This window comes from Papio anubis, chromosome 2 (genome assembly GCF_008728515.1).
Source record: "Papio anubis isolate 15944 chromosome 2, Panubis1.0, whole genome shotgun sequence".
Taxonomy (NCBI): Eukaryota; Metazoa; Chordata; class Mammalia; order Primates; family Cercopithecidae; genus Papio; species Papio anubis.
In genome coordinates, this window is record NC_044977.1 from 149,497,281 (window position 1) to 149,520,080 (window position 22,800).

The 22,800-nt window shown below is 35.9% G+C and overlaps 1 protein-coding gene and 1 pseudogene across 8 annotated transcripts in view; both read left to right on the forward strand.

The window, feature by feature from the left end:
- Positions 1-22,800, forward strand: part of XRN1 (5'-3' exoribonuclease 1) — a 136,670-nt gene that overhangs the window by 21,849 nt on the left and 92,021 nt on the right. For all 8 annotated transcript variants that reach the window (XR_002520524.2, XM_009201582.3, XM_009201581.3 and 5 more), the window contains 8 exons: positions 1,276-1,365; positions 4,189-4,345; positions 5,795-5,914; positions 13,400-13,569; positions 14,486-14,606; positions 14,704-14,802; positions 18,856-18,959; positions 22,073-22,204. Coding sequence is in view for 7 of the 8 variants with exons in the window: in XM_009201582.3 (XP_009199846.1) it covers positions 1,276-1,365; positions 4,189-4,345; positions 5,795-5,914; positions 13,400-13,569; positions 14,486-14,606; positions 14,704-14,802; positions 18,856-18,959; positions 22,073-22,204 (993 nt within the window). In the remaining variant the exon portion in view is untranslated. The remainder of the gene's footprint in view (positions 1-1,275; positions 1,366-4,188; positions 4,346-5,794; positions 5,915-13,399; positions 13,570-14,485; positions 14,607-14,703; positions 14,803-18,855; positions 18,960-22,072; positions 22,205-22,800) is intronic.
- On the forward strand, positions 10,737-10,834 carry LOC116273928 (annotated as a pseudogene).

Sequence of the window (22,800 nt, forward strand, 5' to 3'; positions counted from 1 at the left end):
GATTTTACAGTTATTCAGAAAACAACGTAATTCTGATAAAGTAGTGAGAGAAAAAGGATTTTTTGGTTTCATTAATTATTGTGTATGTTTCAACTAATCTGGTTTTGAAGAAGATGGTATTAATTCTGACTTGTATTATATTACTGTGATAAAAATTGCTGAAGAGAAAATGATCCTTATATATAAGGATTTTTGTTACAAAGTTGTTTATAATAGTAAAAAATTAGAAATAATCTAAATGTCCAGTAAGAAGGTTCATCATAATTGGCCACTGCTTCTTCATTACAGTCACCATCTCTGTCACCTCTTCCATCTCCAGAATCTGCAGAACTGCTAAACTGGTACTTGCAGAAAGTTCATAACAATTTGGAAGGATGCTTATAGTACATTATTAAGTACAAATTGTAAAGGAAAGACATGAAATCGTACATACAGTATGCTCTCATTAACACTTAAAAAAACCTAGATACAGAAAAAAGACCGAAACACTACAAAATGTAAAAGTGATGGTTATAAGATGATAAAAATGCTGTTCTTCATTATCCAGATGTTCACTCATGAGGAAATAGTTCTTTTATAATAAAAAAGCAATTATTTTTCATGATAAAAAACATACCTCCCAGAAATACGTAGTTATGGAATTTTTAAGTGAATCCTTTTGCCTTTAGCCCAGGGCTCTGTTTTGTTTTGTTTTGATGATTTGAAGACTTATTTTACCCAAACTTAGAAGATGGCATTTGGTTTTTGACAAAGAAAGGATTAGAGGGAATATTGTTCACATACAGCACTTCTGAATGTGTTCTAGCTTCTGTAACCAAATTTTAAGATCTTCCTGATTTGCTCCTTTGCTTCTCTGAGATATCATCCCATATAAAGAAGATTCCCATCCCTTTCTTCCGTCTCACCCCCACTATTTAAGAGAGTGGTAGTGTCACTATGGAAAGCTTCATTGGGTAAATCTTCAAACCAAAGTTGTGGTACATTCAAAGCTTCATTGGGTAAATCTTCAGACCAAAGGAGTGGTACATTAACTGAGTAAATATGAATAACAGGTTTATCTATTTTGATAGTTGGTTTAGGAAAACTATAATGTAACAAGATGGAATTTTAAAAAATATTTTGGAGTTTTTAGGATTATAATTTTTAGCTATAAATAGCTAATTCATTGATTACATAAATCATCTGAGGTAAAATGTTGTATCAGCAGATATCATGCTCTAAAGACACTGGCATATCTTCAGAAAATATGTTATAATGAAAATATTCTATTTTCAGTGACTTTCTGGCTGATCAAGCTGCATGTTATGTTCAGGCAATACAGTGGATTTTGCACTATTACTATCATGGAGTTCAGTCCTGGAGCTGGTGAGAGAATAAAAACAAAAATAAAGTTTTGTCTTTTTATAATGATTCATTCTACTAGAGTCTTATTTAGGGAGCACTTCCTTTTATTTCTACTTATGGTAATTTTTTTTTTATTTTTTTGAGACAGAGTCTCACTCTGTTGCCCAGGCTGGAGTGCAGTGGCATGATCTTAGCTCATTGCAGTCTCCGCCTCCTGGGTTCAAGCGATTCTTCTGCCTCAGCCCCCTGAGTAGCTTGGATTACAGGCATGCGCCACCACGACTGGCTAATTTTTATATTTTTATTAGAGATGGTGTTTCTCCTTGTTGGGCAGGCTAGTCTTGAACTCCTGACCTCAGGTGATCCACCCAGCTCAGCCTCCCAAAGTGCTAGGGTTACAGGCCTGAGTTACTGTGCCTGGCCTCTACTTATGGTAATTTTTTAAAAGTTCCATACAACCAGGTTTAAGTGAAATATAGGTAATGTCTTCTCCAGCCCTAGCAGAAGGCTCATAATAAGTGGTCTTGGTTAATGTAAAGATTTAATGTTCTCTATCAAGGTTAGTCAAATTTAACAAAGTCTTGATAATTATTGGGTTTGAATGATGGTTATGTGAGGGTGTTCATTATATTCTCTTTACATTTTTTGTGTTTGCTAAAGAATTCTCTATCAAGAATAATTACTGAAGTGTTCAGGCGCAGTGGCTCACGCCTCTAATCCCAGCACTTTGGGAGGCCAAGGTGGACAGATCACTTGAGTTCGAGAGTTTGAGACTAGCCTGGCCAACATGGTGAAACCCCATCTCTACTAAAAATACAAAAATTAGCTGGGCATGGTGGTGTGCCTCTGTAGTCCCAGCTACTTGGGAGGCTGAGGCAGGAGAATTGCTTGAACTTGGGAGGTGGAGGCTGCAGTGAGCTGAGCTGAGGTCTCACTGCTGCACTCCAGCCTGGGCAACAGAACGAGACTCTGTCTCTTTAAAAAAAAAAAAAAAAGAATAATCACTGAAGAATGGGCTTACTTGTATGACAGGCTAGAAAGGTGAGGAAGAAAAGAGAAAGGAGTTATTTTCTTTCTTTCTTGTTCTGTCACCGAGGCTACGGTGCAGGGGTTCAGTCTTGGCTCACTGCTGCAACCTCCCCTTCCCGGGTGCAAGCAATTATCGTGCCTCAGCCTCCCAATTATTTGCTTTTACTGGAAATAGTAATAGTTTTATTTCTCTGTTTCCTATTCTAGCAAATCTCATCTGCATTCTCAGACCATCCACCAAAGTAGAAAAATAAAAAACCAAACAATGATACAGTGAATACTAGAGACTTTTAGGTGATAACACAGCTCCATTTGGTTTGGTTTTGTTCAAAGCACCTGTGCTAGGCTTTGTTTCAGAGCCATCTAGCAATACAAACCAATGCAAAATAACGTGACATTAATTATGGTTTTACTTAATAAAGCCTTTGAAAAAAGTTTTATAATCACCTGATTCTTAGGGCCTCCCTGAGGAGCATCTCATGAAGAAAATCCTTGATTTGCCATTTTTAAAATAGTGTGAATGTAAGTTATTCCTATTGTAACTTACATTAAGGCCAAACACATAAAAAGCATGCTCTCACATAATCTTCACAACTATTTAAAGTAAACATTGTTTTCTCCCTTTTACAGATGAAGAAATTGAGGCTCTGAAAGGTTAAGAAAGGTTAGGTAATCTTCCTAAAGATTATAAACCCAAGAATCAAGTCAAAGCCTGTCTGATTCCAAAGTCTATCCATTTTCTATTCCACATGGCATTTGGCCTCCTAAACTTCCCCATTTTTTTGAAATGTATGCCATAATTATGAAATACAAAAATATTTCAATTTTTTTGGTATCCTGAGTCAAACATGACGAGCATATTGAAATTTTTAAAAATTGTTTGTTCAAAGCTTTATAAAATATTTATACCTGTAATTAAGATAAGAAGGTAATAAAAACAATTAGTGTATGTGATCGATACACGGTTTCATCCTTATCACAAATACAATAATAAGCATGCTAATTCAAAGATAAAAGTTCTTAGATCTGACTGGTAATGGCCAGATAAGCTCAGACTCACTTTTCTTCCTCTCCTTGTGAGCTTTTACCAGAACATTCAACTGTTTCCAGCCTCTTGCTTAAATGATCCAGGCTCAAGTGACCAAACTGAAAGTCTTCTGACTACCTCATTATTTCTGGTTCAATCTATTGATTGGAAGATTCACGATCAACATTTTGAGAATTAAAAAAAGCAAAAAAGCCTTACATTATACATGTTTTTCAATTATCTGATTCATCATTCATCCCAATTTCAGAAATGTGAAACCACACTTTAAAAATTCAGGGAATAGGCCGGTAATTCGCCTGTAATCCCAGCACTTTGGGAGGCTGAGGCGGGCAGATCACGAGGTCAGGAGATCAGAATACATCCACACAGCTAACAAGGTGAAACCCTGTCTCTCTACTAAAAATATAAAACAGCAGGGTGGTGGCAGGCTATAGTCCAAACTACTTGAGAGGCTGAGGCAAAGGAGAATAAGCGTGAACCTGGAGATGGGGCTTGCAGTGAGTAGGATTAGCATCCGTGATTGAAAGCCTGGTGACAGAGTGAGACTCCATCAAAAAAAAAAAAAAATCAGGAAATGTAACATTGTTGCCATCAAATGACCTAAGTTTTCCAACAGTGCTAATTTCTTATTCAAATGGTAGAATTATGGGCAGTACTAATTTTTCAAAATCATTTTTATATGGTGTTTAAAATATGGGGAAAAGCATATGCTTATTAACCTAATTCATAAAGATGCCAGTTGTTTAAAACTCAGTTTTGTTTTATAGGTATTATCCTTATCATTATGCACCTTTCCTATCTGATATACGCAACATCAGTACACTCAGAATCCATTTTGAACTAGGAAAACCTTTTAAGCCGTTTGAACAGCTTCTTGCTGTACTTCCAGCAGCCAGCAAAAATTTACTTCCTACATGCTACCAGGTGGGCTTTAGAATTAAATGTTTTTATGTCCTTTTTGATATTTAGGACAAACAATAATACTCAAATTTATTTGGTGGCTAAATAGTTATTTTCACTTTTAAACTATAGTATTTGTTTAACAAGTCCCTTGAAAAGTAATTCCTTGATTTAAAGTTAGCTTTGTTTTGAAGATGCAAAGAAACTCTGTAAACCATTCAGAGCCTGGCTTCATTTTCAGCACCTTTTAACAGATTTTCAATTTGTCTCTACACTGAAGAAAGTAGACTAAAACAGACAAAATCTGAAGCTATCTACTTTGTCTAACATTTATAGATTCATTTCTGTTCCTTTTATTCTCTACCTTTTGGTACAGGGATGGTTCTAATAAGTCGTTTATCCCAACAGCAGTACTACCTCAGTATATGTTTGTTTTTAAACATTTTATTTATCAAATTGTGAAATAAAAAGCTTTCTTTGGTTAACATATTTCATGTAACAGGAGGAAAATATTTCAGGAGTGATAAGGTTACCAAAATTACGCTAAGCCTACTAAGGTGATTCTGAAGTTATACTTTGTATCATTCTTCGAGGGTAACAATCTGTTCTTTTAATTCCATGGTTTGGTCAGGAATTGGAGTAGACACACACACACCTTTTACTTCTTTAGCAGTGTCAGACTCCTTCTGCATCTTTCTGAACCTTAACCCATTCTTGGTCCTGGCTTCCCTTTCTTCATAAGTTTCTTTGATTCTTTTTTTCCTGCCTTTGGATACAATATGCTTTAATACTCAACCACTCTGGACCAGCATGACCATGCAAGTGTTTTACAGTCTGTTTTATTGTACAGTGCCCATGCCATACTGGTTATTTTAAATATTTTGAGTATTACCCTGAGAGTATACTGCTTTATTTCCTTATGCTTTCTTTGTCTACCTCCATTATAAAGTCATAGAAATGTGTTATTGAACTATTTCTCTTTGATATTAGTGGTGCAGTGGTTCTTGGATTTTAGGATATTTTTCTTGTAAACTATCTTGGATGTTACATTACTTAATAGAATCAGTTCTTCATGATATGAAAGTGAATTGTCAATTTGAGGGTAAAAATAGAGGACTACTAGATGCCTTTTAGGTGAACTGAATGAAGTCTGAATAGAAAAACAATTTAGCTGTGTGTCTTGTAGAGTGAAAAAAACAAGAAAAACTAATTTAAAATGAATGTTGAGAGTAAGGATGACTTTGCTACATAACTAGGTTAGTAAAATATGTAAATGAGGAGTAGCAGTGAAATCAGAATTCTTATAGTTGAAAATCAAAATATAGCAAGTATATCGTGACATATCTAAGATACAAAAATTTAGTTTGCTTATAAATTTTAAACTAACATGAGGAAATACTATAAATACATTAACAAAAAGCTATATTGATGTTGGTTCTTATATTTCTATTATGCTAATTTATATTTTCACAGCATTTGATGACCAGTGAAGACTCACCAATTATAGAATATTACCCACCTGATTTTAAAACTGACCTAAATGGGAAACAACAGGAATGGGAAGCTGTGGTGTTAATCCCTTTTATTGATGAGGTCAGTGCATGAAATAATCATTACATACACATATATTCTTAATCAGAGACTATTTCACATAAGTTAATGAGCAATGGATTTTAATCACCATTTATGTTTTGTTAATGAGATTTAACTACCCTCTTCTTTATGTGCATAAAAACTTCTAGGTATGCTAATTATAATAAGGCTGAAGTGGCTTTACTATTATTAGACAAAGTAGTCTTCAGAACAAGGAGTAATATTACCAGAGATAAAGAGATGTTTTATACAGATAAAAGAGTTCAGTTCAAGAAGACATAAAAATCCTAAATATATGGTACCTCATAAGGAACCTCAAATACATGAAGCAAAAATTATCAGAATTATAGCTAGAAATTTCAACACTTTTCTCTGAGGAATAACACAAGAGGACAAAAATTCAATAAGGATAAAGAAGATTTGAATAATGCTGTAAGCCTATTCATAAAATTAAATTAGAAATAGTAACAAAGATCTGGGGAATCCCCATATGTTTTGAAACTGAATAGCACACTTCTAAATAATGTATGATGAAAGAAGAAATTAAAAGAAAAATTAGAAAATATTTTGATCTGAATGATAATTAAAATACAATACATCATAATCGGGGCTGAGCGTGGTAGCACACACCTGTTATCCCAACACTTTGGGAGGCCAAGACGGGAGGATTGCTTTTTTTCCCCTCAGGAAAGAAAAAAAAAAAGGATCCATGGTCGGTAGGATATGACAAAAGCAGGGCTTAAAAGGAAATTTAAGGTTCTAGATATTTATGCTAAACAAGAAGAAGATTTAAAATAAACTACTTAAGCTTCTGCCTTAAGAAGATAAAAAAAGAAGAGCAAATTAAACTCAAGCAGAATGAGGGAAATAAAAAGAAGCAGAAATTTACAGAAAATGAACAAACAATGGAGAAAAATTAATGACATCAAAAGTTGGTTCTTTGAAAAGATTAATAAAGTCAGTAAATCCTACCTAAACTAATCAAGAAAGTTAAATAAAAGTGAGGAAGACAGACATAAATTGCCAATATTGGGAATGAAAGGAGATATCTTACAGTTCCTACATATAGTAAAAGGATAGTTAAGGAATGTTATGATCAAACTTTATGTCAACAAATTCAGCAACCTAGATGAAGTGAACATATTTCATCACAACTTAGCAAAACTCACAGAAAAAAATATAAAAATCCGAATAGTCTTTTATATATTCTAGGCCCAGATGTCTTCACTTGTGAATTCTAGCAAACATTTAAGAAATAATGCCAATCTTTTTTTGTGTGTGTGTGTGAGATGGAGTCTTGCCCTGTTTCCCAGGCTGGAGTGCAGTGGCACTATCTCCGCTCGCTGCAAGCTCTGCCTCCTGGGTTCACGCCATTCTCCTGCCTCAGCCTCCCGAGTAGCTGGGACTACAGGCGCCCACCACCAAGCCCGGCTAATTTTTTGTACTTTTAGTAGAGACGGGGTTTCACTGTGTTAGCCAGGATAGCCTCGATCTCCTGACCTCATGATCCGTCCGCCTCACCCTCCCAAAGTGCTGGGATTACAGGCGTTAGCCACTGCGCCTGGCCGAAATAATGCCAGTCTTACACAGTTTCAGAAAATAGAAGAAGGGAAATTGCTTCCCAACATTTTATTAGACTAGCATATTCCAGATACTCAAATTTGACATGGCGTTAAAAGAAATGAAAATTACTGACTGATACTCCTCCTAAAAGTAGATGCAAAAACTCCTAAGAAAGTAACATGAGGCCAGGCATGGGGGCTCATGCCTGTAATCTCAGCACTTTGGGAGGCCGAGGCAGGCGGATCACAAGATCAGGAGATCAAGACCATCCTGGCTAACACGATGAAATCCTGTCTCCACTAAAAATACCAAAAATTAGCAGGGCGTGGTGGCGGGCACTTGTAGTCCCAGCTTCTTGGGAGGCTGAGGCAGGAGAATTGCTTGAACCCTCAGAGGCAGAGATTGCAGTGAGCAGAGATCCCACCACTGTACTCTAGCCTGGACAACAGAGCCAGACTCCATCTCAAAAACAAACAAACAAAAAAACATGAGATAGAATCTGGCAGCGTATAAGAAGGATAATACTCATGACCAAATGGGATTTATTTTAGAAATACAAGGTTACTTTGTGGTGTAATTTACCACATTATCAGTATTCAACATCCAGTTTTTTTTTTCCACCTTCCACTATCTGACCAAGAATATTTTTTTCATAAACATCCAATTTTAATAGAAATGTTCAACAAACAGGGATAACAAGAAACTTCCTCAACCTTATGATAAAGGCATATAAAAAATCTTACTGCAAACAACATACTTAATAGTAAAAGAAGGACCATTTTCCTGTAAAGTCAAGAATAGGACAAGATGTCCATTCTAACCACTTCTTTCTAACGTTTTACTGGAGGTCTAGTGTGTTAAGATGAAGAAAATAAGTAAAATTGTTTTTATTTGCAGGTGGCATTATTTATGTAAAAATTCTAAGGAATCTTCAAAAGAGAAACTGATACGTAACTTTAGCAAGGTTACAGAGTGTAAGATCTGTACAAAAACTAACTGTATTTCCATATACTAGCAACAAACCATTTGAAAATACAAAACTTTTAAGAAGCTTAAAGATTCTGCTTAAAATAGCATTTAAAAATATATAAACTTAACAACATATGTGGAAGCCCTCTACCCTGAAAGAGATGGAAAACCTAAATAGATGAAGGGATTATATCATGTTCATGGATTTGAAGACTTAATATTATCAAGGTGTATGTCCTCCTCAATTTGATATTTAAACTCAATCCCAGTGAAAATCCTAGCAGGTTTTTATGTAATTGAAAATATGATTCTAAAGTTTTTATAAGATTGCAAAGGAGAAAACCAAAACAATCCATATAAAGAACAGTGTTGAAGGACTTACATTACCTGATTTCCAGACTTACCATGAAGCCACATTAATCAAGACAGTGTGTTATTGGTATAGCAATAAGCAAATAGATAAATTGGAACAGAAATAATACACCCAAATATATGTTTACGCCGTTAATTCATCTTCAGTTAAGGCACCAAAGCATTCAGTGAGTAAAGAAAGTGCTTTTCAAAAGTTGGTGCTGGAACTACTGGCTGTATTTGTGAATAAAAGTGAATCTTGACCCATACCTCACACCATACACAAAACTTAATTCAAAATATGTCATAGATCTAAATGTATTAATAAAAGCTAAAACTATAAAACTTCTTGAAGCAAACTTAGGAGAAAATTTTGATCAAGATTCTGAAATCACTAACCATAAAAGAAAGAAATTGAGAAAATAGATTTCACCAAAATCAAAATATTTCCACTTATCAAATGGTGCTATTTTAAAAAGAGTAGGTAAGCCACAGACTAAGAGAAAAAAATATATGCAGAACATACACATGCATGGGACCGGTATCCAGAGTATATAACCAACATTTCCAACTCAAAGATATAGAACCCAATTTTTTAAATGGGCAAAATATTTTTGAAGGACCATTTTCACAAAGCAAGATATACAAATAATAAGCAATGGAAAAGTGCTCAATATCATTAGGCATCAGGCAAATATAAATTAAAAACATGATAAGATACCACTATACTATAATTTCGGTTGAATGGAAAAAACTTCAATACCCAATGGAAAAAACTTCAATACCCAATGGAAAAAAACTTCAATACCCAATGGAAAAAGGCAATACCCAATGTTGGCAAGAATGTGGAGCAGTTGGAATTTTTATACACTGCTAATGGGAATATAAAATGGATAAAAGCACTTTTCATATCTATCTGGCAGTTTCTCATAAAGTAAATTATACACCTACCCTAGGACCCAGCAATTCCATTCTTAGATATTTACCAAGAGGAGGGGAAAGTATGTTTAAAAAATGTTTTTTGTACAAGACTATTCATAATAACTAAACTGGAAACCACCCAATACCAGTCAACAGGACAATAGATAAGTAAATTGTGGTACAGATTAAGCATCCCTAATCTGAAAATCAGAAATTTGAAATGCTCCAAAAATTAGAAATTTTGAGCATCAACCTGATGCCGCAAATGGAAAATCTACACCTGGCGTCATGGGATGGGTTGCAGTCAAAATGCAGGTACACAACACACAGCTTAATTGCATCCCAAGGGATAGAAGACCCTCCCAGCCCTCTTCAGCTGCAATATACCTTTTCTGCACACACCCAGATTCCCCCACCTAAGCACACCCACAAAGGGTAATAAAATGGCACATGTGTAGGCCAGATGCACCAATGGGAGGTTCCCCACAATGCCCCAAATGGGGCCCAGGCCTATGTGCATTACTCACTGTGTTATTTTGCTTATTCTTTGTTCTGGCGTGAAGATAGTGTTGACAGTGTCAAAAAGGACTGCAGCTACCCCTATGGGTGTTGGTGTCAAGAAAAATAGGAAGCATTTATGTTCTCCTGTAGCATAGAAAGTCAAGTTGTTGGAGAAACTTGACAACGGTGTAAGTGTGAACTGTCTTTTAGAAGAGTATGATATTATAATGTCCATATATGACCTGAAGAAACAGAAGGGTGAGCTGTTAACATTCTGTGCTGAAAGTGATGAGCAGAAGTTAATGAAAAAGAGAATACTGCATAAAGCTACAAATGAGGATATCAATCATGTATTGAAGCACTACATTTGTCAGCACTGTTGTGAATACATGCCATTTAATGACAGGCTGATAATGAAACAAACAGATCTATCACAGTGAACTGGAAATTGGAGAGAACTGTGAACATTCAACATACTGGTTGCAAAAGTTTAAAAAAAGACGTAACGCTCTCGTCAGTGTACATATACTTTAAAAAACTGGAATGATACAGAGAAGATTAGCATGGCCCTTGTGCAAGCATGACATACAAATTCATGAAGCATTCCATACTAAAAAATAGTAATAATAAAAATGAAAAAGTAGGCTGGGCACAGTGCCTCATGCCTGTAATCCCAGCACTTTGGGAGGCCGAGTTGGGCAGATCACTTGAGGTCAGGAGTTCAAGACCAGCCTGGCCAACATGGTGAAACCCCGACCGTACTAAAAATACAAAAATTAGCCCTGTTGGTGGTTCACGCCTGTAGTCCCAGCTACTCAGGAGGCTGAGGCATGGCAATTACTTGAATCCAGGAGATGGAGGTTGCAGTGAGCCGAGATTGTGCCACTGCACTGTAGCCTGGGTGATAGAGTGAGACTCCATCTCAAAAATAAATAAATTTAAAAAGTCACAGCACTGAACTTGTAAATAGGATGATAAAGCACCTGCTTATCATGAAGCAAGAGAAATTCATTGACACGTTTGCCACGGTCTTTGCTAGTGATGTCAGAACAAGTCTGGAATGCTGATGAAACATCACCGTTTGGGCATTATTGCCCTAGAAAGACACTGACTGCGGCTGATGAAACAGCCCTTCCAAGAATTAAAGATGCCAAGGACCAAATAACTGTGCTGGGTTATGCTTATGCAGCAGGCATGCATAAGTGTAAACTTGCTGTGATAGGCAAAAGCTTGCGTTCTCACTGTTTTCAAGGTGTTAATTTAATACCAATCCATTATTATGCTGATAAAAAGGCATGGATCACCAGGGACATCTTTTCAGATTGATTTCACAAACATTTTGTACCAGCAGCTTGTGCTCACTGCAGGGAAGCTGACTGGATGATGACTGCAAGATTTGGTTATATCTTGACAACTGTTCTGCTCATCCTCCAGCTGAAATTCTCATCAAAAATAATGTTTATGGCTCACGCCTGTAATCCCAACACTTTGGGAGGATTGCCTGAGCCCAGGAATTCAAGCCCACCCTGGGCAACATAGCAAGACCCAACCTCTACCCCTCCAAAAAAAATTAACTGGATATTGTGGTGTATGCCTGTATTCCCAACTGCCTGGGAGGCTGAAGTGAGAGGATCGGTTGAGCCCAGGAGGTCGAGGCTGCAGTGAGCCATGATTGCCTCACTGCACTCCAGCGTGGGTGTCAGAGCAAATCCCTGTCTCAAAACATGAACAAAAATGTTTATGCCTTTTTGCCATGTACTTTTCCCAAATATGACTTTATTAATTCAGCCATGTCACCAGTCATATCCAAAAAATTATTGCCAAGACCAGTGTCAAGAGGTTTTTGTCCTGTGTTTTTTTCTAGTAGTTTTATAGTTTAAGGTCTTAATGTTTAGGTTTTTAATCCATTTTGAGTTGATTTTGTTTATGGTAAGATAAAAGTCCAATTTTATTCTTCTGCATATGGATGTTCAGTTGTCCCAACACCATTTATTGAAGAGGCAATCCTTGCCCTGTTGTGTGTTCTTGGCAACCTTGTCAAAAATCAGACGGCTATAAATTATGGATTTATTTCTGGGCTATTTTGTTCCATTGGTCTATATGTCTTATTGAAAATACTTTTATGTATGTTTACCTTTTGCATTTTCTCTTTTGTAATTTGCTTGTTTTATTCTTTCCCCCATTTTTCTTTCTTTTTTTCTTTTGATTTTTAGCTACTTTGTATATTAGAAATAGTTTTCCCCAGTATCACATCTGTCTCTTGATTTGTATATGGCATTTTCTGTCATATACATTATCTTTTACTTAAAAAATGTCTTTCCCCTTAAGACTGTTAGGTTTTTTTCTGTCTTCCTTAAATAAAAGTTTATCACACTAAATTATCAATACCACCTAGATTTTCTTCTGATACATTTATTATTTTGTTATTGGGATACTTGTTTTTATATATGGTAGGAAGTTCAGAATTGTGTGTGCTTTTTTTCCAGCTGGATAGCTAGTTAGGACATTATTATTTAAATACTTAAAGGACTGTGTTTTGGCATAGATTTGGGTCTATTATTGAACTCTATCTATTCTGTTCTTCTGGTCTGTGGGTCTCTTGTAGTGTCAGTACTAGTGTTTTGATTACAGTAGCTTTATCAAAAGTGATAGGATCTGGTAAGACAAGTCCCAGGTTACTTTTTACTGTTCATACATTCATTCTTCTATATTAACACTGGTATCTTACCGTTTTTTTTAAAAAAAAAAAAAGATATTTTAAATCATTGATATCCTGATTGGAATTACTTTAAATGTATCAGTTAATTTGGAAAGATGGACGGTGCTATACTACTACAGAATTTGTAAAGAGTTTAATGCTCTGTGAATTATGATATAATAATTATAATAGATTCACACTTAAAATTTTATTTTCTGCTGCCTTGCTTATTTGCACATTAGTGGCTACTGTTGGGGTAATAGCTTCAGAGGACTTTGCAATGGCAGCGGTATTCTAGGGCCCTTTGAAACAACAAATAGCATATTTTTCATGCAATAAAATGGAAGAGTTTCATTAGTTAAGATTTTGTTTTTCAAGAGCACAAATGGTTATACTGTATATGGAGGAAAAAGACTTACTCTGTTTGTTGAGATTACAGAATTTTTATACTTTTAACCCTTCTCGTCAATCCTTATATTCAGAAGCGATTATTGGAAGCCATGGAGACATGTAACCACTCCCTCAAAAAAGAAGAGAGGAAAAGAAACCAACATAGTGAGTGCCTAATGTGCTGGTATGATAGAGACACAGAGTTTGTCTATCCTTCTCCATGGCCGGAAAAGTTCCCTGCCATAGAACGGTGTTGTACAAGGTAATGTTACTTGGTAATTTTTCAACAACAAAAGAGTCCTCCTAACACAAGGGTGCAAGAAGTAGGGGAGAGGGAGCTTTGAATATCTGTTTGGAGAATTAGCAAATAGTCTATGACAGTTATAGTCAATTGATAATCAGTAAGTTACATCTAACTTGCCAAGGATCTAAGGATCTCTCACACTTGTGTCTATAATTCTCTACTTTGGTCAGATTCTGCATTTCTCTTTCCTTCTTCTATTAAAAGCGTTTGAATTTTTTCTCTCTAATGTATATCCCTGCATTTTGTCTCCCTCGAATGGATATGTGAATTTTTGTTTTCATTGTCAATGTCTCTGCTCCCAGCATTATTTGATAATGCTGTGACATTGATGATTATACCCCCCAGCCACCCAACTAGAAAGACGGAAATAAGAAATAAAGAGCTCCATTTTTTTCTCTTCATTACTTCCTTGTTTTTTCTCTTCTCTCACCTTCCCTGCAGATAATCTACCTAGATGGCAATTCAGTGGCAAATAAAGTAAACATCTCTCAGTTACAACTTTTCCTTTTGTTAAAGGAAAGAGAAGGATAAAATAGGCATTATAAAATGTTTATTTTCCATCCTGGGTTTTGGAACATGGAGGATATAGAGATTTGTGTTATGTGTCATATTTTCTCTTAAAACTTATATATACAGTTTTGTTTTAGATTAATGGGGAAGATCTCAACTTAGTAATCTACAGGGATGATTGTGTCTAGACCAATAACAGTGGAGAGGCTGGTTATCTGCTTGTGTTTTCTTCATCTGGAACTTATTGTCATTCTCTTCTTTAAAAACAAGGATGAACATTACGAAATATTCAAGGGAAAGTTTAAAAACTGTAATTGTTTGTAATGTATTAATTTTAAATTAAATACCTTGATTTATTTTCTAGGTATAAAATAATATCGTTAGATGCTTGGCGTGTAGACATAAACAAAAACAAAATAACCAGAGTTGACCAGAAGGCATTATATTTCTGTGGATTTCCTACTCTGAAACACATCAAACACAAAGTCAGTGGCTATTTAATTCAGAATTTTTTCACTTCTATGAAGTGTGAAGTGATTGTGGAGAAAGAATTAAAATTAAATTCTTTGAATTTTTTTAAAGTTTTTTTTGAAGAAAAGTGGCGTTCAAGTATTCCAGCAAAGCAGTCGTGGAGAAAACATGATGTTGGAAATCTTAGTGGATGCAGAATCAGATGAACTTGTAAGTATTTTATTTATCATTCATTTATTAGATGCTTATAATGTATTAAACTATAACTGCTGAGATGTTTATCAAGGAGGTATTATATGTTATCACTCTAGAAATTTGGAGCCTAAATAAGGATAAAGCAAAGAAACATTCATACAAATTAGATAATAGTTCAAGAACCTGTATCATTGTGACACAATGAATATGCAAATTTTCTAGAAATTTTAAAAAGGAGACAAGCTATGTAAACCAAAAGTTAAGTATAGACTTGTAAATGAGAATAGGCTTGAGCTGAGTGCTGAAAAAACAGGTTAGGACAAAGAAGAGGAGGGGAAGGCATTCTAGTAGAAAGAAATACCATGAGCCAGTCATTTCAGTAAAAAATGTGATATATTATTGTTTTTAACCTTTTTGTGTGTCTGAACTATTTCTTAACACTTATTCTTTTCTTTAGAATAAATGTGATATATTTGAGTAGAAGGAATAAATAAGCCTTATTGAAGCCGAGGATTTGTGTTTGGAAATAGTAGAAGATAAGGGTGAAAAATCAGATTGAGGCTAGATTATGGAGAACCTTGAGTACCAGGCTAAGGCGTTTGGACTTATTTTCCCATGACCATTATCTTGAAATTGGTATTTTCATAAAGATTAATTTGGTGGCAGTATAATAAACTAAATTGCACAAAAGAGAAATTGAAGAAAGCGGGAAAGCTTGTAGATATAGCATCAGGTGATAGAGACATAAACTGTGGAAGTAGCGATAGATCTAGATGAACAATATGAAGTAAAACTGATAGGTTTCATTATTTGATCAAATACAGGGGGTGAAAAGAGAAACTATTAATAGTAAATGTGACTGAGATATCCCTGCTAATTAACTTAAAAAACAAAAAACTGTAGTTTACTGGACTTGAAAAGTTAAAACAGGGGAGTTGATGGTTTAGGGGGACGAAACGATGAATAATGATGGAATTTTAAGGTGACACTAGGATGTTTAACTGGAACTGCCTTGCCAGCCTTTCTTAACCAGTGTTCCACAAGATGTATAAGCCTTAATGCCCTAAGTCATTCATTGCAAGCAATACATTAACTTCTGTGCTTGTAGAACAGTAGGAGCTATGTACCATCCTTGAGAGAATAGAGAAAGTAGACATATTTTGTGTTCTCTGATTCAGGTGAAAAACCTGTTTAGAAAGGCTGTTTACGGCTGGACACGGTGGCTTATGTCTGTAATCCCAGCACTTTGGGAGGCTGAGGCGGGCAGATCATCTGAGATGAGGAATTGAAGACGAGCCTGGCCAACATGGTGAAACCCCGTCTCTACTGAAAATACAAAAATTAGCCGGGCGTGGTGGTGGGTGCCTGTAATCCCAGCTTCTCGGGAGGCTGAGGCAGGAGAATTGCTTGAACCCAGGAGGTGGAGGTTGCAGTGAGCCAAAATCGCGCCATTGCACTCCAGCCTGGGTGACGAGAGCAAAACTCCATCTCAAAAAAGAAAAAAGAAAGGCTGTTTATGTACAGTTAAATACCTGGAGATAGAGCTTAGAGAGAGATAAGGATATTCAAGTTGTCGACAGATAATTGATCACTTTGAGGTTCATTTCCCTGAAGACAAGGTACATTGAGTGTTCATGGTCTCAGCATAAAGAAATACCCACAGTTCTAAATGGTGGTGAGGGAGCTGATAGAAATACAGAGGTAAGAAAGAATGATTCCAAAGTTAAATAGTACCACAGAAACATGGAGCAGAGGATGTAGGCTGCATAAATCTGAAGAAGAATAAAAACTCAAATAAGATCTGTGAATTTGTCTATTAGAACATCAATGTTGATCTTTGAAAATTCCATTTCAGTAGATTGGTGGAAGCAGAATTTCAGTTCCTGAGAACTAGGCTAAGATTGGGTAGACGGGAAGTAAAGGTAGCAAGTATTAAGCCCTTGGTCAATAAGTTATTTATTTATTTGTTTGTTTGTTTGTTTGTTTGATGGAGTCTCACTCTGTTGCCTAGGCTAGAGTGCAGTGGCACAATCTTGGCTCACTGCAACCTCCGCCTCCCGGGTTCAAGCTATTCTCCTGCATCAGCCTCCCGAGTAGCTGGGATTACAGGCACCCCCCCACCACGCCTGACTAATTTTTGTAGTTTTAGTAGAGTCAGGGTTTCACAATGTTGGCCAAGCTGGTCTCGAGCTCCCAACCTCAGGTGATCCACCTGCCTGGGCCTTCCAAAGTGCTGGGATGACAGGTGTGAGCCACCATGCCTGACCAAGAAGTTTATCATTGAAAGGGATGCCAGAAGCATAACTATAAATAAGAGAAGATGCAGCCAATAAATCCGATGAATCAAAATCCCTACCAAAGAAATGAGGGAGAGCTAATGGAGAAAGGAGGTTTTAAAGGCAGTGTAGAGGGAAAGGATGTTTATCATGACAGGACCCCATGTGACTTAATAAGGAATTTCACCTGGGGCTTAAATAAAAGGATTAATCTGGGAAAGGAAGACAACTGTTTCTTCAAAAACTAAAGGAAAGAGTGGGAGAATGAAATTAGAATTAGATATATAGAAGGGAAAAGGATAACTGAGGGAGTCTAGTTTTAATGTTAAAACTGGTATGTTTATCAGAATATGTGTTCTATTGTTTTGTATGTTCAAAGTTAGAAATGTCTAAATATCAAAATAAAAGTTACCCCAAAAAAGCCTAAAAATAGTTATCTGTAATTATTAAAATAAATTATTAATAATGATTAAGGATAATAAACAGAAAAAAGATGAATGAACATTTGTATTTAAACTTCAGTTTCTATTGCAAAATTATTGCTGTCCAGCCAATATGGTTAAATTGAATTGGATAATATAGTTTCTTTTTTTCTTTTTTCTTTTTTTTTTTTTTTTTTTTTGAGGCAGAGTCTCACTCTTTCACCCAGGGTGAAGTGCAGTGGCGCGATCTTGGCTCACTGCAACCTCTGCTGCCCAGGAGCGATTCTCCTGCCTCAGCCTCCTGACTAGCTGGAATTATAAGCACCTGTCAGTTACCGTGCCTGGCTAATTTTGTGTGTGTGTGTGTGTGTGTGTGTTTTTAGTAGAGACCGGGTTTCACCATCTTGGCCAGGCTGGTCTTGAACTTCTGACTTTTCGTGATCCACCTGCCTTGGCCTCCCAAAGTACTGGGATTACAGGCGTGAGCTGCAGCGCCCCCGGCCTACAGTTTCTTAAAACTAAAATTTTTTACTTAAAATATTATTTCCTACAGTATATTTGTAGAGTATTTTATGGTTTATGAAAGCTTTCATGTATATGATTTTCTTTTATCCTCAACGTTGTAAGGTAGATGTTATTCCTATTCCTCATAAAAGAAAACTGAGACTCAGTGGGATTAAATGATATGCCAAAGATTATTCTATAGCTGAAAAAGTGGTAGAACCCAAATTTGGACCTGTGTCTCCTGATTTTAAGTCTAATATTCTTTTTTCATCACACCAGCTATAAACTGAAATGAGATTGTATTTCTTAGATCCTGTTTTAAATAATTGACTACGTAATATGAAACAGTGAATAGTTCTTTTCTAGATATTTCTGCTGTTCTTTTTACTTTTCCCAGTTACCATAAAAAAATAAGCAAGATAATTAGAATGATAGAGTTTTACACCTGGATGAAAGATGGAATTTTGTAAAGCAACTCATCCAACTTGTTCATTTTATTTATTTATTTTTGAGATGGAGTCTTGCTCTGTTGCCTAGCCTGGAGTGCAGTGGCGCAATCTCACCTCACTGCAACCTCCACCTCCCAGATTCAAGCGATTCTGCTGTCTCAGCCTCCGGGTAGCTGGGACTATGGCGTATGCCACCTCGCCTGGCTAATTTTTGTAATTTTAGTAGAGACAGGATTTCATCATGTTTGCCAAGCTGGTCTTGACCATCTGGGATTACAGGTGTGAGTCACTGCACCCAGCCCCAGCTTCTTTATTTTAGAATTTAAAAAACTTAAATGGAGATTGGAAAATTTTGCCTATGTAAAGTTTTCTCTTCGACCCGAAATCATGAATGAACTTTTTTGCTTTTACTTTAAGACCATAGAAAATGTAGCTTCATCAGTGCTTGGAAAATCTGTCTTTGTTAATTGGCCTCACCTTGAAGAAGCTAGAGTTGTGGCTGTATCAGATGGAGAAACTAAGTAAGTAAGATTTGATTTATAATTTTTCTAACATATATTTGCTTTGTTACTTTGATGGCTTTTATTGATTCATTTTTTTAACTGACAAAATTATATTAAGAACATTTACACGCTATACCAAAAATGAAAGTCTAACGACACCACTTGAAGTTCAAACACTATTGACAGTTTATTGTACCTCTCTTGAAACGTTTTAGATGCCTATGTTATTTTTTTCCCTTTTAATTGCTTGGAACTTTTGTATCCTAATTCTTTTCTGGAAGTGGTTATCATTATATCACTTAGCAAGTATATTTCTCTTTTAGTCATTCATATAAATTTTATCTTGATTTCTTATATTTTATTTTTCATATGGCTAGAATTTTCTGAAATAATTTTTTTTCAGAGAAGATGGGTAGATATTATGGTTTTTTATTTTGAGTTATTACACATCAAAAATGTTTTTTTTTTTTTAATTCACACATAGGTTTCGAATTTTGGAGGCCCAGTTTCTTTTCCTTTTCTCTTAGAGCTCTGCATACATCTCTCCATTTATGTAGTGTTGATGAGAAGTCAGTGCCAGTATGGTTTTTTCCTTTATTGGCATCTGCTTTTGTATATGAAATCTTGAGGGTTTTTTAAATCGGAATTTAATTCCTCTACCTTTCTGATGAAGTCCAATTTATTAATTTTTTTATGCTTTTGATTTCATGTCTAAGAGCTCTTATTCCAGCCCTAGATCCTGAAGATTTTCTTTGAAAAGTTTTATAGGTTTACCTCATTTTACATGAAATCAGTAGTCCATTTTGAATTAATTTTTGTATAAGGTATAAGGGGTAGATCTACTTTCATATATTTGTGTATGAATATTCAGTTGCTCCAACATCATTTGTTCAAAAGACTGTGCTTCCTCCATGTCTTTTTTTATGCCAATGACACATTAACACATTGGCTTGATTACCATGTTGTAAGTCTTAATTAACATCAGGTAGTGTGATTCCTTCAACTTTACTTTTTTTTTTTTTCCCCAGAATTGTTTTAGCTATTTTAGGTCCTTTGCCTTTCCGTATAAATTTTATAATTCTCCTCTATCTCCAAAAAATCTTGGAGGGATTTTTATCGGAATTGTATTAAACCTATAGATCAATTTGGGGAGATTTAACTAAGTTGAATATTCTGATCCATGAACACAATGTATCTCTTCATTTATTTAGATCTTTGATTTCTTTCTCAGTGTTTGGTTTTTTTTTTGTCATACTGATCAGGTACATGTTTTGTTAGACTTATACCTGAGTATGTAATTTTTCTTGGAGTGAGTATGAATGGTATTATGTTTTAAATTTGTTTCCCCTGCTAGTATATAAAAATACAGTTGATTTCTTATGTTGATTTTATATCTTAGAATTTTTTTTTTTTCTATTTTATTTTTAGAGTTCAGGACAGCCAGTTATTTTGTAGAATTCTAGATTTACCCTGTTGTTTCCTTTTAGTGTCATTTAACTTTGTCCTCTATCCCACATATTTCCTGTAAGTTGGAAGTTAGGGTTAGTAGCTTAATTAGATTCAGGTTAAACTTTTTTGGGGAAAATACTTTATAGGGGCCAGGTGTGATGGCTCACACCTGTAATCGCAGCACTTCGGGAGGCCAAGGTGGGAGGATCTCTTGAGGCCAGGAGTTCAAGACCAGCCTGGGCATCATAGTGAGACTCTGTCTCTATGAAAAAATAAAAACATTAGCTAGGCATAGTGGTGTGCACCTGTAGTCCTAGCTGCTCAAGAGACTGAGGCAAGAGGATCGTTTGAGCCCAGAAGTTTGAGGCTGTAGCGAGCTATGATCACTCCATTGTATTCCAGCTTGGGTGACAGAATGAGACCCCGTCTCTTTAAAAAAAACAAAAAAACAAAAAAACTTTATAGATAATAATGCATACTTCTTATTGAATTTGTATTTTTTAACTCTTTAAAAATGTTTATTTTTATTATATGTTTAGTTTCTTAAAGAGAAAAAAATAATATGCTTTTTTTTTTTTTTTTTAATTGAGATGGAGTCTTGCTCTGTCGCCCAGGCTGGAGTACAGTGGCGCGATCTCGGCTCACTGCAAGCTCCGCCTCCCGGGTTCACGCCATTCTCCTGCCTCAGCCTCCCGAGTAGCTGGGACTGTGCCGCCACCACGTCTGGCAAATTTTTTTGTATTTTTAGCAGAGACGGGGTTTCACCATGTTAGCCAGGGTGGTCTCAATCTCCTGACCTTGTGATCCGCCTGCCTTGGCCTCCCAAAGTGCTGGGATTACAGGCGTGAGCCACTGCGCCCGGCCTAATAATATGCTTTTAAATTTTATTGACTGACTGACTGACTGGGAGAGACAGGGTCTTGCTCTGTTGCCCCGAGTGCAGTGGCAATCATAGCTCACTGCAACCTCAAACTTCTGGGCTCTAGTGATCCTGTCATCTTAGCTTCCCGAGTATCTGAGACTACAGATATGTGTTACCATACCTGGCATAGTTTTTTATTTTTCTCTGTAGAGACACTGTCTCAATATGTTGCCAGGTTGGTCTTGAATTTCTGGCCTCAAGCAATCCTCACATCTCGGCCTCCCAAAATGCTATAATCTGCATGAGCCCCCGCACCCAACCTTAACACTTTATGATACATAATAATTGTACATATTTGTAGAATACATGTGATATTTTGATCATGTATATAACATGTAATTTTCAAATTATCCATTACCTCAAACACTTATCATTTCTTTGTGTTGGGAACATTTTCAATCTCTTCTAGCTATTTTCAAATATAGGACACTAAATTGTTAACTATAGTCAACCTACTGTTGCTACAGGACACTGGAACTTATTCCTTCTATCTAACTTTGTACTAACCAGCTTATCTTCTTCCTCTATACTTCCCATGCTTTTAAAATTTGAATGAAATTAAGCCCTCGTTCTGCAATTTATATTATAGTTTATAAAAAGAATTATAATTATTTTAGTTCTGTAATTTACATAACAGTTGTGGGATTTTTTGCTATTATACCATGTGAAAAAAAAAAATTCATTTGGAAGACTCACACTGCTAGAACTCTATATTAAACCAGAACATTTTGGTTATATAGTTTTTATTTTAACTTTTAAGGTTTTACTTGGAAGAACCTCCAGGAACACAGAAGCTTTATTCAGGAAGAACTGCCCCACCATCTAAAGTGGTTCATCTTGGAGATAAAGAACAGTCTAACTGGGCAAAGGAAGTACAAGGAATTTCAGAACAGTGAGTATCGTTAAAAGTATTTAATATCATAGAACTAAAATCCACTTTAATGTACTTATTCTCTAACTTATTTTCCACTTAACATAGTAGTTACTCGGAATACTAATTACACCTTCATCCTGTGTTTGAAAGAAAGTAATGAGTTCTGGTTTAAAATGATATCTGATTAGCCGTAGTTACAGCCTTGCCCAGTTTGTCACTGACATACTTAATGAAGTATAGAAAAAAATGACAAACTCATGTAATACTAGGAATAACACTTAATGTATTGACTGATTTTGAGAGCTATTTTCACTAACTGTATAAGGCCATTGAATTGTTTGGCCACCTGTAAGTCATGAAAATTGGAAGAAAAACCCTCTTTTTTTCCTCATCTCCCGTTCCCCATTCCCTTTACTCTCTTCCACCCAAGCCCTGTATTCCCCAGGGCTTAGAATGCAGCCAAACTGAGATGCTAACCCACCTTGGAATGCTGGTTTTCAGTATCATCAGAATGTTTTATGTCCCATGATCCCACACCAGCAGCATCTCTCTTTTGCCATCCAAACACAAGAATTCCCAAAACAAAAGCAGAATATGAGAGGCTGGCATTGGCA